The 15,161-nt window shown below is 29.6% G+C and overlaps 1 protein-coding gene across 1 annotated transcript in view; it reads right to left on the bottom strand.

The window, feature by feature from the left end:
- Window positions 1–15,161, bottom strand: part of LOC113388445 (dipeptidase 1-like) — a 158,210-nt gene that overhangs the window by 105,691 nt on the left and 37,358 nt on the right. The window contains exon 4 of the mRNA XM_026625821.1: window positions 10,444–10,594. Coding sequence (XP_026481606.1) covers window positions 10,444–10,594 — 151 coding nt within the window. The remainder of the gene's footprint in view (window positions 1–10,443; window positions 10,595–15,161) is intronic.

The following is a 15,161-nucleotide window of genomic DNA, read 5'->3' as shown; positions in this document are numbered from 1 at the left end:
ACAAAATTTTTTTGTCCAAAATCAATTATTTTGTTAAGACAAGCAAAAGTTCTTTCAATCATTTAAAATCGGACGCTTACTACTCTCAAAAACTGCATTTTTTACATATTTAGCTCCGTATCTTCCAAATGGCTAGGCCTGCCTTCGCCAAAAACAAAACACTTCTCCCAAGCATTACTAATAGAATGTTTTTTAGATCAGTTCAATCGGATACTCCGTTCTCTCAAAACTCGATTTCTATTTTCTGCACTCTTTGCTCAGTATCTCCGAAACGGCTGGACCTGCCTTTGCCAAAAATTAATCAGCTCTTCTCCCTATCAATAGGAATCGAATGTTTTTTGAACAATTCAAATCGGTTGATCCGTGTGCCCGAAAACGCGACTGGAAATTTGTATCCATACCTACATACACACACACACACACACGCACACACACATCCATTTTTCTGAAGCATGCCAAAACGTCAGAAACCTTCAAAACGTCGAGAAATGTAAAAGTTTTCAATTTCGATTTTCGGCCCATCACAATAACTTACCCTACGGGAAGTTATTAAATATATGATTATATATACTAGCTGGCCCAGTTAACTAAAATCTCTTAATTTTTGCCTATCCCTCCACCTCTATTACAGCAATGGGTTGCCGGAGTAATATGTAAACTATAAATTTTTAATGGTTCTGTGAATTTTAAATAAACCTGGTTAATTACATTTGAGGAAAGTGATTCGGAAAAGTGTTTTAGTATTTATAGCTCGTGGCCTGCGATGTGATCACTTATTTATCGCCTTTGTTCGGGGTTCAATTTAACTCTGAAATTAGGACTCTGGGTACCTTCCTTCCGATGTAATTATATTTAGATATAAAATATTTACGCTATCGAATATAAAGTTAATAATTTCTTGCGTTTCATTTACTATTCATTTATCACGGTGGAGACGTCTTCACCACGCGTTCCAAAATAATATTTTCTATCTGTTTTAATTTTATTGTTTAGATGTGTGAAGGAACTTTGTGTTATATATATAATATATAAAAATAAGTCAGGTTTTCCTTTCTGACGAAATAACTCCAGAACGCACAAACCGATTTCGACAATTTTGCATTCGTTGGAAAGGTTTCGGGTTCCGCAGGGTTCATAGCTAAGAAAATTAGTGGTGCATGGCATCGTGCCCTAATGCAAATTGCTGCAACTTCATGCACCGTAATTAAATATTCAAGTAATGACATTAGTGAGAATTATCAGAATTATGCTTGGTTAAGTCCACGAGCAATTCTTGCCGCAAAGAATAATGATGTACACGCACTGAATTTCACCATTCAATCAAAAATTGCTGGCGATTTGGTGACATGCCAATTATTCCGACTGGTCTTCCGTTTGACTTCAAACGATTGCAATTTCCAGTTTGCCTTGCGTTTGCAATAACAAGTCGCAAGGCCAATCGCTTAGTGTTTGCGGGATTAATTTCAAACAGATTATTTAGAAAATCATTGTTTTTCACATAGGCAGTTATACGTTGCCTGTTCACGAGTTGGAAAACCATTCACTTTGTTTGTGTTAACGTCAAACCAAAAAACAAAAAATGTGGTTTACCAAAGAGCACTTCAATGAAAGGGATAATTTGCGGATTCACTTTCATTTACTTAGAGAAGTTCAACTAAAAACACTTCATTTTTGATCGAAATCAGTTCATTACTGTTGTATGATAAAATCAAATTTTTCCTTTCAAATATAAAAAACAAACAAAAAATTTGTTCATCTTTCTCATCAAACCATCTGGTGGCGAAACGGAGTTTGTCGGGTTTGCTAGTATATATATATATATATATATATATATATATATATTATGTATATAGTTTGCTGTACACGTTTATAAAACTCATTAAACTATGTAGTGCAGAAGCAACCTCCGCATTATACCTTAAACCCTAATTTGAGTTTCGGGGGCGGTTTCTTAACAAGTAAAACCTCAAAGTGTCAAATAAATTACTTAAGGGCTCGTATAGGCACAAACAACGTCTAGTTACATATTATATATATATATATATATATATATATATGTGTGTGTGTGTAGAACAAAATAACCCTTATCGTACCAACTTATTGTTATGTCTAACAATTTGCGTACAACACCCTTCCACGCTTCTGATAAGATATAAATGGGTTTACATCCCTGTTATATATATATATATATATATATATATATATATATATACTAGCAAACCCGACAAGCCTTGTTTTATCATTTAAGATATACGTAAACATTTCCAGAAAATCCAAAAACTTCCCAGAAATTTCATATTTTGAGTTTCTAATAAACACTTGCGACTCGTTTGGTAATGTTTTTCCGTATAAATAAAACATCAAATTAAACTACTTACTACAATTAAATAATATTTATCTAATGGATCCAATTAAATTCAATTGAACATAACTTGTCAAAACCATTTGACTTTTGACGTATGAGCCGCTAGCCATTGTTTTATATTAAATTATGTTTGTACAAATGAATTTACATTAAAAATGTACAGTTTTTATGCTGTTTTAAAATAATTTCTCATTTTTTCCACAATCCCTAGATGGCACAAGTATTTCAAGACTAAAACTGGCCAAAACTTGAGATATTTTAGGAATTGTTAATAATATTTATTCTTACTCATAAATTTTACAATCTCTGGAGTATCAGAAATAATTCAAGACTAAAACGAGCCAAATTGGATCAGCCGTTTTAGTTTCAGAGATTCTTACATAATATCTTGCTTCATATTTTATATAATAATATACTTGACATATTTTTCGGATTTATTACCTAACATAATATCTTGCTCCATTTGATAAGAATAAACTTGACAATTTTTTTTAGAATTTTTATAATATTTATTCTTATAAATACCACTGTCTTTGGATTAGCGCAAATTTTTCAAGAGTAAAACTGGCCAAATCGGTTCAGCCGTTTTTTAGTTTTAGCATACCTATCTTGCTGCATTTTTATATATAAGAATATACTTAATATATTTTTTAGATTTTTTTATAATTTTTATTTTTTCTTATAAATCCCACAATCTCTGGAGTATCAGAAATATTTCAAGACTAAAAGTAGCCAAATCGGTTTAGTCTTAGAGGTTCAGTTTCAAAGTTTCAGCGAATCTAGTATAATATGTTGCTCCATTTTCATATATAAATATAAACTTGACATATTTTTAGGATTTGTTATAATATTTATTTGTTCTTATAAATCCCATTATCTCTGGATTAGCATAAATATTTCAAGACTAAGAGTAGCCAAATCGGTTCAGCCGTTTTCAAGTTTTAGCATACCATAATATCTTGCTCCATTTTTATATATAAAACTATACTTAACAAATCTGTGAAAATGCAACGGAAATTCGGTCTCGATTAAATCATTTTAATACGGGTCGATTATGATTAGTCGTCGTGTGTTTGAAAAGTGATCTGTCGCTTTCATCAAAAACAATTCGAAACTTTTTGATATGGCTTCGTCCTCCTCAAACTACAACACTAGACACAAACTTATTAAGGCGCGCACCATATAAATTAGCCAGGTCTTTCAATTCGATCGACGGTCTAGGTATTCAGCTTATGAATAAACTTCCACTCAATATCCGAAACCTAGATAGCAAAAAATTTCATGCTTCCCTAGTTAAACTTTTTAAAGACTTAGCTTTTTATGACATTACTGAATTTTCTCAATTTGATTTCAATAACTATTTTCTTGCATAATCCTTATCCTTTATCTATGTAGTCTGACCATTTGATCGCCTGTACAACCATATATATTTTTTATTTTTTTTATTGCTATTTTATTAATTTAAATTAAATTTTTACGGTTTTTAATGAGTATAACTTTCAAACTTGTGCAAGAATTTTGAGCTTGACTGGTGGTCAAATAGACTTCAATATGATGAACTTGATGATGAACGTTGTATTTAATGTTCGAATGCTTTTTTTTCAGCTCTTTTTTTCAGAAGCGAAATTTGTGCAGCTACTATGATTATTATAAAATTACTATCCTTTTAATATTAACTATGAATAAGCTTGACAAGAGCCTGAAATAATATCTATTATTATTGATTACGGCTTGCTTATGAATAAATAAATAAATAAATAAATAAATTTATGCGTACCGGCATCAACGTTGTATTCGTACCGATATCAACAAGGTAATCGGCATAGATAACTAAACATTTTAAGGTTACATCGGAGTACAAATCTTGATTTAATGAAAAATGTCTGAATCAGAAGAATATTTTACCTTGTTCCTTGAAAATAATAAAACAAATTAAACATTTGTGCCGTGTACTAAACGTAGGTTTATTGGTTATAAATTATTCTTATCTATATTATTCGTAGTTTCTTTAAATATTTGAAGTTATTAAAATGGAAAATATTTTTTAGGCAAGACAGATATTGCAGATGCTCAGAAAATAAGATCATATCGCCAGCAAAAAAGTAAAAAAAAATACAAGCAGTCAATGAATGTATGTTAATTTCAATTACATAGAGTTCTTCAAACACAATTATTACATGATGAGTGAAATTGTGAAAACAATATTAGTTTAGGCGTTGTTTAACATAATCCACTGTATAGAATTTATTAATCAGCAATTACTTAATTTCTCTAATGAAGGTTCAAGTCCTAAATGCTAATTACAATGACAAACCGATCATGTCGTATTTGAAGTATGACTTCAATTACATTATTGTTTTTATCGTATTTTTAAATATAATTTATAATTTATCATCATATAAATGTGTATAATGGTCGACACTAATAAATGTGTGCATCACGAGTGTTACCGTATTACTAATAAACATTATTCAAAAACTGTTATATGATAAATTTATTTTTACATAAATGCCATCTCGTACAGTAGCAAATAAGTTTTACTTCAATCGCGTGTGAACCTTACGCGCACTCTTTTTTAAAATATTTATTCTTCATTATGAATCTAATGACCTGAAAATTTTGTACTCATTGAACAAATCCTTTAACCTCATTTAATAATACCCATATCACCATTCCTCCACCAAACTCTCCACGGTATAATATTGAAATATCTGAAATTTGTTTGCAAATCTCAATATTTCCTAATTGAGATACTCCCGTTTCATAATTAGTATGAATTTCCTTTGAGGCGAAATAAATTTATGAAATAATTTCAATTAATCATTTTGACTTGGAATGAATATCTATATATAAATGTTTACCATGTGTCTATGTATGTTTGGTGTGTATGTGTGGATGTATTTTATAAAACAAACATACAAACAGACATACAGACAAACGAACATGCTTTTAAGAGAATTCAGTAGGACGGAATTAGTTTGTTGTTACTTGTTGGCCTGGAGAGAAAGTTTTTGATGAATTTAATAAGACAAGTTGAGAAGACGAATGTTTAGATATATATATATATATATATATATATATTATATAATAGATAATATATATATATATATATATATATATATAATTTCATATAAGCAAGTTATATTTAGAGATTCAATTTGCCAAGAGAAAATATGTTGGGTGGCCTTAAATGTTGATATCGTACGTTGTAGAATGTGTTTTTGAACTAATCAAATTGGTTGCTACGTGCCTCCAAAATAGCTAGACCTGCCTTTGCCAAAAACTAACCACCAAGTCTCTTCTTCAGTGTGAATAGAATGTTTTTTGAATCATTCTAATCGGATACTCTATTATTCTCAAAAACTTAATTGCCATCTTGTACATCTTTTGCTTGTACCTCCGAAAACGGCTGGAACCTGTCTTTGCTAAAAACTAACCACAAAGTTTCCTCTTCAGTGCGAAACGAATGTTCTTTGAATCATTCTAATTGGATGTTCAGTTCTTTTAAATTTATCATTTTAACACTGCATTGTCATCTTTTGCACTTTTTTGCACTTTTTGCTCTGCATCTCCAAAAGAGCAGGACCTGCCTTTACCAAAAACTAATTGCACATCTTCTCATCAATATAAATCGATAATTTTTTTAATCATTCTGAGCGGATTTCTATTCTCTCAAAAACTTAACTGTTTTTTACATATTTTGCTCTGTACCTCCGAAACGGCTGGACTACCTTTAAAAAACAAATCTACATGTCTTGACGTCGATACAAACCGACTGTTTTTTGAATCATTCTAATCGAATACTTCATTCTCTCAAAAACTTAATTGAAATTTTTACATCTTTTGCTATGCCTCCGAAACGGCAGGACCTGCTTTTATAAAAACAAGTTAGCGACTGTTTTTTGAATGATTCTAATCGGATTCTCAGTTCCCTTAAAAACTGAATTTCAATTTCAATCTTTTGCATCTTTTGTTCTGTTCCTCCGAAACGACAGGACCTGCTTTACTTGAAAGCAAGTCAGCACGTTTTGATGTCGATACAAACCGACTGTTTATTGAATCATTCTAATCGGATGCTCCGTTTTCACAAAAACTGAATAGTAATCTTTTGTTCTATACCTCCTGAACGACTGGACCTGCCGTTCCTAAAAATAAGAATGCACGTCTTCGACTGGAATGTAAAAATTTGAGATGGAATATAAATTTTGAAATACACACAATGCAATTCGTGGAATAAAATTTTATTGTGGAATACGAAATGTAAAATTTAGATGTGAAATGTAATGCCATATTTATATTATGGTATTTTAAAACGCAATCGTTTGATTTGTATAATATGAATTAAGAAAATTTGAAATAAAAAAGTTCAGTTTTGAGAATTTTATTATTGAGAATTAGTACAAATGAAACACAAAAACTATGAAATAACGTAACTTAAAATATAATTAAAAAAATGTGAACTACTTGCATAAAAATTTCATATGTCAAAAATATTTTAGTTTTTCCCATACAATATTTAATATCAGTACAATTTACCATTACAACTTTCGTCTGAATGTTACAACTAATTACTTCTTCGAGAAATTGCTCATTACTTGTTCAATTTGAGAGGTTCTTGGTAGATGTAGGTGGTGGTGGGTGGTATATGAACGTAATTAAAACATACCACTCGAATACCATTCATATACCTATACGATGATGGAAACTACATAGCAAATACTGAACAACCGGGTCTCAACTTTAGAGTCTTGCCTGATGAGAGCAAAGTTTTAATTTATACATCGAGCTGAGTTGACACGGTGGAGGAAGTAGATTTATATATAATATGATATATATATATATATATATATATATATATATCGATCTATTCACATAAAATCCATAAACCCTTCACTCCACCGTTTGCTCCACCGTATAACAAATTCCATTTCCTAAAACATTCCGTAAACGAATTTTCATAGACGCCTCTCGTGCGTCACAAGTTAATAAATATTAAAATACATTTTAAATTGGAAAATCTCGTAAAATCGTTTCTCCACAACACATTTTCACTATATAAAAGTATAGGAAATCATATTTTTGATGTCGCCATTATACTTTACTCCTTTACTCGTACTCCTCTACTCCTCCACCGTTCTTCGAAGCAAGAAACGTAACGTTAAAGAGGGCGACGACAGCGCCACCGGCGGCCGTAATATCAGTTGTCAATAAAAAATTTAATATCGTATTGTGTGAACCATGTGCGTGTGAGATAAATTTATAAAAAAGTTGATGGGAAAACGATATTTACACATGTGGAGAGGAATAAAATGTCTGGTTATTAACTTTCTGAAGTGGATATTTATGGGTTTATTTGCGGTGGAGTGTTGTGAAGTTTGTGTGTGGGTTGACTAATTATTGAACACTGTATTTGATATTTATTGTTAGAATGTTTAGAAACTTGATAGGTTTTGTGAAGTTCGGTAGAAAATTTGTGCGATTTGTGCACCAGAATTTCTGCGAGACTCAGTAAAAAATCGAGACTTTGTAGAATTTTTGTGAGAATTCTTAGATTTTTACGAGGAATCTTAAATTTTTGTGAGGCTTTGTAAATTTTTGTAAAGTTTTGTAAGTTTTTGTGAGACTCTAGATTTTTGTGGTACTTTCTAAATTTTAAAATTCTTTTGGAACTTTCTACATTTTTAAATTCTTGTGGGACTTAGAAAGAATTAGAAAATTTGTGAGGCTCGAAATAATTTTTGGAGACCTAAAGAATTTTTAGGAGGCCTGAAACAATTTTTAGGAGGCCCGAAGGAATGTTTTCGAGGCCCGAAGGAATGTTTTCGAGGCCCGAAGAAATGTTTCGGAGGCCCGAAGGAATGTTTTCGAGATGCAAAGAATTTTTTTTGAGACTCTGTAAAATATTTGCTAGCCTTCTTGAATTTTTGTGAGGCTTCTTGAATTTTTGTGATGTTTTGTAAATTTTTGGTGAGGCTTTGTAAATTTTTGAAAAACTTTCTATATTTTTGTGAGGCTTCTTAAATTTTCATGAAACTCGATTTTTTTTGTAAATATATTTGTGAAACTTTTTAGACTTTTGTGAAAGTTCGTAGATTTTTGTGCGAGTTTGTAGATTTTTGTAAAACTTCTCAAATTTTTGTGAGGTTTTTCCAGTTTATGTGAGACTTATTAGATTTTTATAAGACTTGTTAGATTTGTTAGTGAGGATTCATAGATTTTTGTGAGGATTCTTAGATTTCTGTAAGGTTTTGTAATTTTTGAGACTGCAAATTTTAATTTTTGTGAGGTTTCTTAACTTTTTGTGAGATTCGATTTTTTTTATTGTAATTATATATTTGTGAGACTTTCTAGATTTTTGTGAAACTTATTAACTTGTTGTGAGGCATTTTAAATTTTTGTAAGGCTTTGTAAATGATTGTGAAGCTTTGCAAAAGACATAGAGACATATTAAATTTTTGAGACATCTTAAATTTTTGTGAAGTTTTTTAAATTTTAAGGGAATCATTTTTTTTTTTTTTGAAAATAAATATTTGTGATACTTTCTAGATTTTTGTAAGACTTCTTAAATTTATGCTATTTTTGGATTGTTCCTAGAGATTTTATGAATTTTATGAGACTCGTTTTTTTTTTCAAATATATATTTGTGAGAGGCTTTGTAGATTTTTATGAGGCTTTGTAGATTTTTGTGAGGTTTTGTAAATTTTTGTGAGGCTTTGTAAATTTTGTGAGACTTTGTAAATTTTTGTGAGACTTTCTACATTTTTAAATTCTTGTGAGCGTTGGTACTATAAATTCTAATAAGGCTTTGTATTCGCATAAGTATTTGTAAATTTGTTTGAGGCTTTGAAAATTTGTTCGAGGCTTTGAAAATTTGTTCGAGGCTTTGAAATTTTTTGTGAGGTTTTCTAGATTTTTGTGAGGATTATTAAATTTTGGTGAGGCTTCAACATTTCTGTGAGGTATTTAGATTTTTTGTCAGTTTTTTTTATTAATTTTTGTGAGGTTTTTTAAATGTTTTGTGAGGTTTTTTAATTTTTTTGTGAAGCTTTGTCAAGCTTTTTAAATTTTTGTCAGGACTTGTACATTTTCGTGAGACTTCTTAAATTTTTGTGATACTTCTTAATTTTTGTGAGACTTTTGAAAATTTTGTGATGGATTTGAAACTTTTGTGATACTTTTGAAATATTTGTGATGCTTTTGAAATTTTGTGATGCTTTTTAATTTTTGTGAAACTTTTAAAATTCATGTTAGACTATTTAAATTCTTATTAGACTTTCTAGACTTTTATGAGACTTTCTAGACTTTTATGAGATTTTCTGAATTTTGTAAAAACTGTAAATTTTTGTGAGACTTTTTAAATTTTTGTGAGACAGATTTTTGTGAGACATTTAACAACAGACACAAAAGTAATAAATTTGACAATATACAAATTTTAAATTAAAATTTTATAAATTTTACCAATTAAGATTATTAAAAAAAAGGTTACAGATGATGTAGAATTTCGCTTAAAAAATTATATATATATACAGAAAATTCATTTAAATTAAAAAATAAACTTACTATGTATATTTTTACTTACTTTGCCGAAATTACTCAGGCCTCCAATATGTGGGACACGTCCTGGCTCATCAGCTAAACAGCAATCAGCCCCTAAAATTAAAAAAAAAAAAATAATATAACTCAGTAAAATCTAAATAATTTGTAAAACATCATCAATGAAAGAAGTTCAATAAAAACAACTTACATGAAAAAAAATGCAAAAATCATAAAAAAAAATCCTGAAAAATTATCACACTTTTTCTAATTGTATTTTTTCGATTTTTTTTTCCAATATTTATTTTTCTAATTTGAGGGGGTGGGGTTATTTTTTTCTAAGGTAAATTTTATAATTTAAATTTTCAGAGGGATAAGTTTGGATAATTTTAAGTTTTTATAATTTTAAATTTTTTATAATTTTAATTTCTTATAATTTAAATTTTGTCTAATTTAAATTTCTTTTCATTTTAATTTTGTAAAATAAAATTCAAAATTCATAAATAAAATAAATAACGATTAAAATTAGAAAAAAAAACACTTACCATGGAGTGTTGCACGTATGTGTCAACGTCAAATATCGAACTCCAAGATCATAAAATGATCTCAAGACTCCCAAACTATTTCCAATGGAATGACCACCTTCCACTCCAATTAAAGAACCAAGAAACCCCAAACGATGGGCTTCTTCAATACCTAAAAACAAAAAAAAAACTTTAAATAAATCTATAACAATTGTAACGTAAAATGGAGATTACTCCACCGCATCTCAATCTGTATATCAATTTCAAATAACAACAAACAAACAAATATTTTTACTATCGACATGTAAAACGGTGGAGACTGCTCCACCTTCTATTACCTTTTTCCCTAAATGATAATTAATTGCTCTCGTTTTTCGACCCGGAGATTTTTATGAAAAAAAGGTAAAAGATATCTCAAGGACGTCTCAACCGATTCTTTTGATGATGACACAGAAATTGCGATCGTCCTTTTTTTCGTTTCGTTCACGCCTCAAAAGATTTTTCATTCAAAAGGATAATTTGAAAAAAAAAGGGAAAATATGAAAAGGACACTCAGTTGCGGTACGCGGATTCTTTGAAAGGATGTTTTAATAAACTCTTGATGTTTTCTTACGAATGACAAATATGTTGAAAATTTTGGGTAATGGAAAGGTAGAGATAAATATATAAAAATATAATATATATATATATATATATATATATATATATTAATTAAGGACATGTACTTTACGAGAGAGATCAAAGCAAGGATAAAAAGCAGCAAGGGCTTTTTTATGAAAAACGACACAACTAACGAGCAAACTGAGTTTTATTTTTCTGGGTCAACAAATTTAGTAGTTATGAAGATTTTTGTAAATGTTGTGAGACGTGGTAGATTTTAGTAGAAATTTAAGATATTTTGTAAATATTTAGGATACTTTGTATATTTTTGAAAAAAGTTTATAGATTTTTGTGAGACTTTGTTGAATTTTGTGAGACTTTTTTAAATTTTATGAGAGTTTTTAAATTTATGAGACTTTTTTAAATTTTAAGAGACTTCTAAAATTTTATGAGACTTTTTTAAATTTTATGAGACTTTTTTAAATTTTATGAGACTTTTTAAATTTTATGAGACTTTTTACATTTTATGAGACTTTGGTGAATTTTGTGAGGTTTTGCAGTGTTTTGTGAGGCATTTAAGATTTTTGTGAGGCTTTGTTGAATTGTGTGAGTCTTGATCGTTTTTTTTGTGAGATTTGTAGATTTTAGTAAAATACTTTAGTTTTTTGCAAGATATTTTTAATTTGTGTAAAATGTAGAATTTTGTAAGACGTTGCAATTTTGTAAAAGCCTTAATAGATTTTTGTGAGTCTTGTTAGATTTTTTTTGTGAGACGTTATAGATTTTTGTGAGACGTTATAGATTTTTGTAAAACCTTGTTAATGACTGTAAGACTATGTAGATTACTGTGAGACGTTATAGACTTTTGTGAGATTTGTTAGTTTCCTTTGTGAGGCTTTATAGTTTTTTATGAGGTTTGATAGTTTTTAGTGAGATCTTTTAGTTTTCTGTATTTTGTGAGATTTGGTAGATTTTGGTGAGATTTGCTAAAATTATTTGTCAAACTTGCTAGAATTTCTTGAGTGAGTCTTGAACAAATTTTGTGAGAATTTGTATATTGTTGTGAAACACTGTAGTTTTTTGTAAGATATTTTTAATTTTGTAAGATGTAAAATTTTGTAAAACGGTTGCAATTTTGTAAAAACTTTAGTAGATTTTTGTAAGACTTTGTGGTTTACTATGAGACGATGTAGATTTTTGTGAGACTATGTGATTTACTGTAAGACGTTATAGATTTTTGTGAGAATATGTAAATTATTGTGAGACGTTGTAAATTTTTGTGAGATTTAGTACTTGTTTTTTGTGAGGCGTAAAAAATGTTTGTGGGACATGGTAGAATTTTGTGAGATTTACTTGATTTTTATGAGACTTTGTTAATTTTTATGAGACCTTGTAAATTACTGTAATATTTTGTGGTTGACTGTGAGACGTTGTAGATTTTTGTAAAATTTGGTAGATTCTTTTGTGAGACTTCATAGTTTCTTATGATTTTTAAGAGAATTTAGTGAGAATTTTTAGTCTTTTGTATTTTTGTAAGACTTGGTACACTTTTGTGAGAAACTATACTTTTAAGTGAGACATTTTTAATTTTGTAAGATCCATCATTTTCTAAAACGTTGCAATATAGTAAAAACCTTAGTAGATTTTTGTAAGTCTTGGTAGTTTTTTTGTGTGAGACGTTGTAAATTTTTGTGAGATATAATAAATTATTTTAAGACCTTGTGGTTTACTGTGAGATGTTGTAGACTTTTGTAAGATTTTTCAGAGACTTTGTAGATTTATAAGAGGCTTTGTAGATTTTTAAGGGGCTTTGTAGATTTTAAGCGGCTTTGTAGATTTACAAAAGACTTAGTAGATTTTTGTGAGACTTGGTAGATTTTTTAAAAGTCTTTGTAGATTTCAAAATATTGTCTATATTTTTGTGAGACTTTCTAAAAATTAGTGAGGCTTTTTAGAATTTCCTTAGACGTAAATGATTTGCGAGGATTGGTGGAATTTTGTGAGGCTGGGTTGGGTTTTGTGAGGTCTTAAAAAAATTATATAGCCTTGAATATTTTTAAAAAGTCTTACAGATAGTTATGAAGCCTTGCAGATATTTGAGATCCCAAAAATCTACAAGGCCTTTCAAAAATCTGCAAGGCCTTCCAAAAATCTGCAAAGGTCTCCCAAAAATAACCTGCAAGTTCTCACAAAAATCTCAAGGCCTCACAGAAATCTGCAAAGCTTTCCAAAAATCTGTGAACCTCTCCCACAAACCTGCAAGGCCTCCCATAAATATGCAAAGCTTTATAAATGTCTACAAGACCTCAAAAAATGCTGCAAGGCCTCCGAAAAAGGTTCAAGGACCCCAAAAATCTGCAAGGTCTCATAAAAATTTGCAAAACCTTCCTAAAAATCTGCAAGGATTCATACAAATATGTTTGAAAATTTGTCACTAAAATTATAATTTTATAGTTCACTTTTAATTTGATTTTTAGGTGACAAAAATATTCACGCCTCCACCGTATTTTGTAAAACCATTTCGGCGTATTTTAACAATCCGTATTTCCTTTCAAATAAAAAGCTCATAAAATAAAAATTCGTTCGCAATATCTGGCTTCGACTATATACCGATTTTTTTTTTTTTTTCTATCCATTTTTATTCTACAAACTATTGGAAATTATTGGAAGCAATTAAAACAGAGTTATTTCACCATCGACGGATAAAAATATGACGGAGGCCATTTATGCAAATCTTTTTGCGAATATGAAGTCTGCTGTTAAAATGCAATAATTTCAATTTCATAAATGAATATTCATTTATTCAATTGCAGCAGATTTTAAATCGACATTGGTGGTGATAATATAAAATCACTTTTGAATAAGCTACATATAGACATCCGTGCAAAAACTTTAAAAAATCGGAGTCCATAAATCCATTTCCAGAGTGGACTATACAAAATCCTCATTCTCTACCTTAGATTTATGTTATGTTTTTGTCTCCACCGGTGTATTGTAAATTATTCTCGGTGTTTTTCCTCAATCAAGATATTCCGGGGGAGGATTCGAAAAACTAGAAAATCTCTTCTAAAGAAAGTCCTTCTCTTCTACGATGGCGATTTCGATGACTTTGTTTTGTGGACGACTTAGTTTGTTATCTGGATAAAAGTTCTATTTCTTTTGTACAAAGACAAAATGAGTTTGTGAAACAAACGGTGGAGATGTAGATGGTTGTGGTTCATTGTGTATTTAAATTCGTTTAGGAGAGAATTTATTCAAGAGAAGTTATAGAGGTGATGGAATTGAATTAAGATAGTTGAAAATTAAGATAGTTTTGGATTTTTTTTTAAATGAGTTGTGCGCAATTTTTTTTATTTTTAAAATCTATACGACAAAAGTCTATAAAATATCATAAAAGCTAGAGATTCTAAAAAGTTTCAGAATCATCTAAAAAGTTTCAGAAATATCAAAAAAGTTTCAGAAATATCTACAAAGTTTCAGAAATATCTATAAAGTTTCAGAAATATCTGCAAAGTTTCAGAAATATCGACAAAGTTTCAGAAATATTTTTTAAGACTATAAATATTTCTGAGTTTTTATAAATATTTCTGAGTCTTCATAAATATTTTAAAAACTCAGAAATATTTATAAAGACTCAGAAATATCTACAAAGACTCAGAAATATCTACAAAGACTCAGAAATATCTACAAAGACTCAGAAATATCTACAAAGACTCAGAAATATCTACAAAGACTCAGAAATATCTACAAAGACTCAGAAATATCTACAAAGACTCAGAAATATCTACAAAGACTCAGAAATATCTACAAAAGACTCAGAAATATCTACAAAGACTCAGAAATATCTACAAAGACTCAGAATATCTACAAAGACTCAGAAATATCTACAAAGACTCACAAATGTTTACAAAAGACTTACAAATATCTCCAAGGCCTCCCAAGTATTTTCAAAACCTTCCAAAATATATCGAGGTCTCACAAAGATCTTGGAGGCCTCACAAAAATTTTGGAGGCTCATAAAAACTTGGAGGCCTCACAAAAAATTAAAGGTCTCACAAGCATCTTCAAGGTCTCACAAGCAACTTCAAGGTCTCACAAGCAACTTCAAGGTCTCACAAGCAACTTCAAGGTCTCACAAG

Source organism: Ctenocephalides felis, unplaced genomic scaffold (assembly GCF_003426905.1).
Source record: "Ctenocephalides felis isolate EL2017-DRISC unplaced genomic scaffold, ASM342690v1 CF-g0.4_SCAFFOLD_03572, whole genome shotgun sequence".
NCBI classification, from domain to species: domain Eukaryota; kingdom Metazoa; phylum Arthropoda; class Insecta; order Siphonaptera; family Pulicidae; genus Ctenocephalides; species Ctenocephalides felis.
Note: the sequence above shows the minus strand (reverse complement) of the source record. Positions and strands in the feature narration are given on the sequence as shown.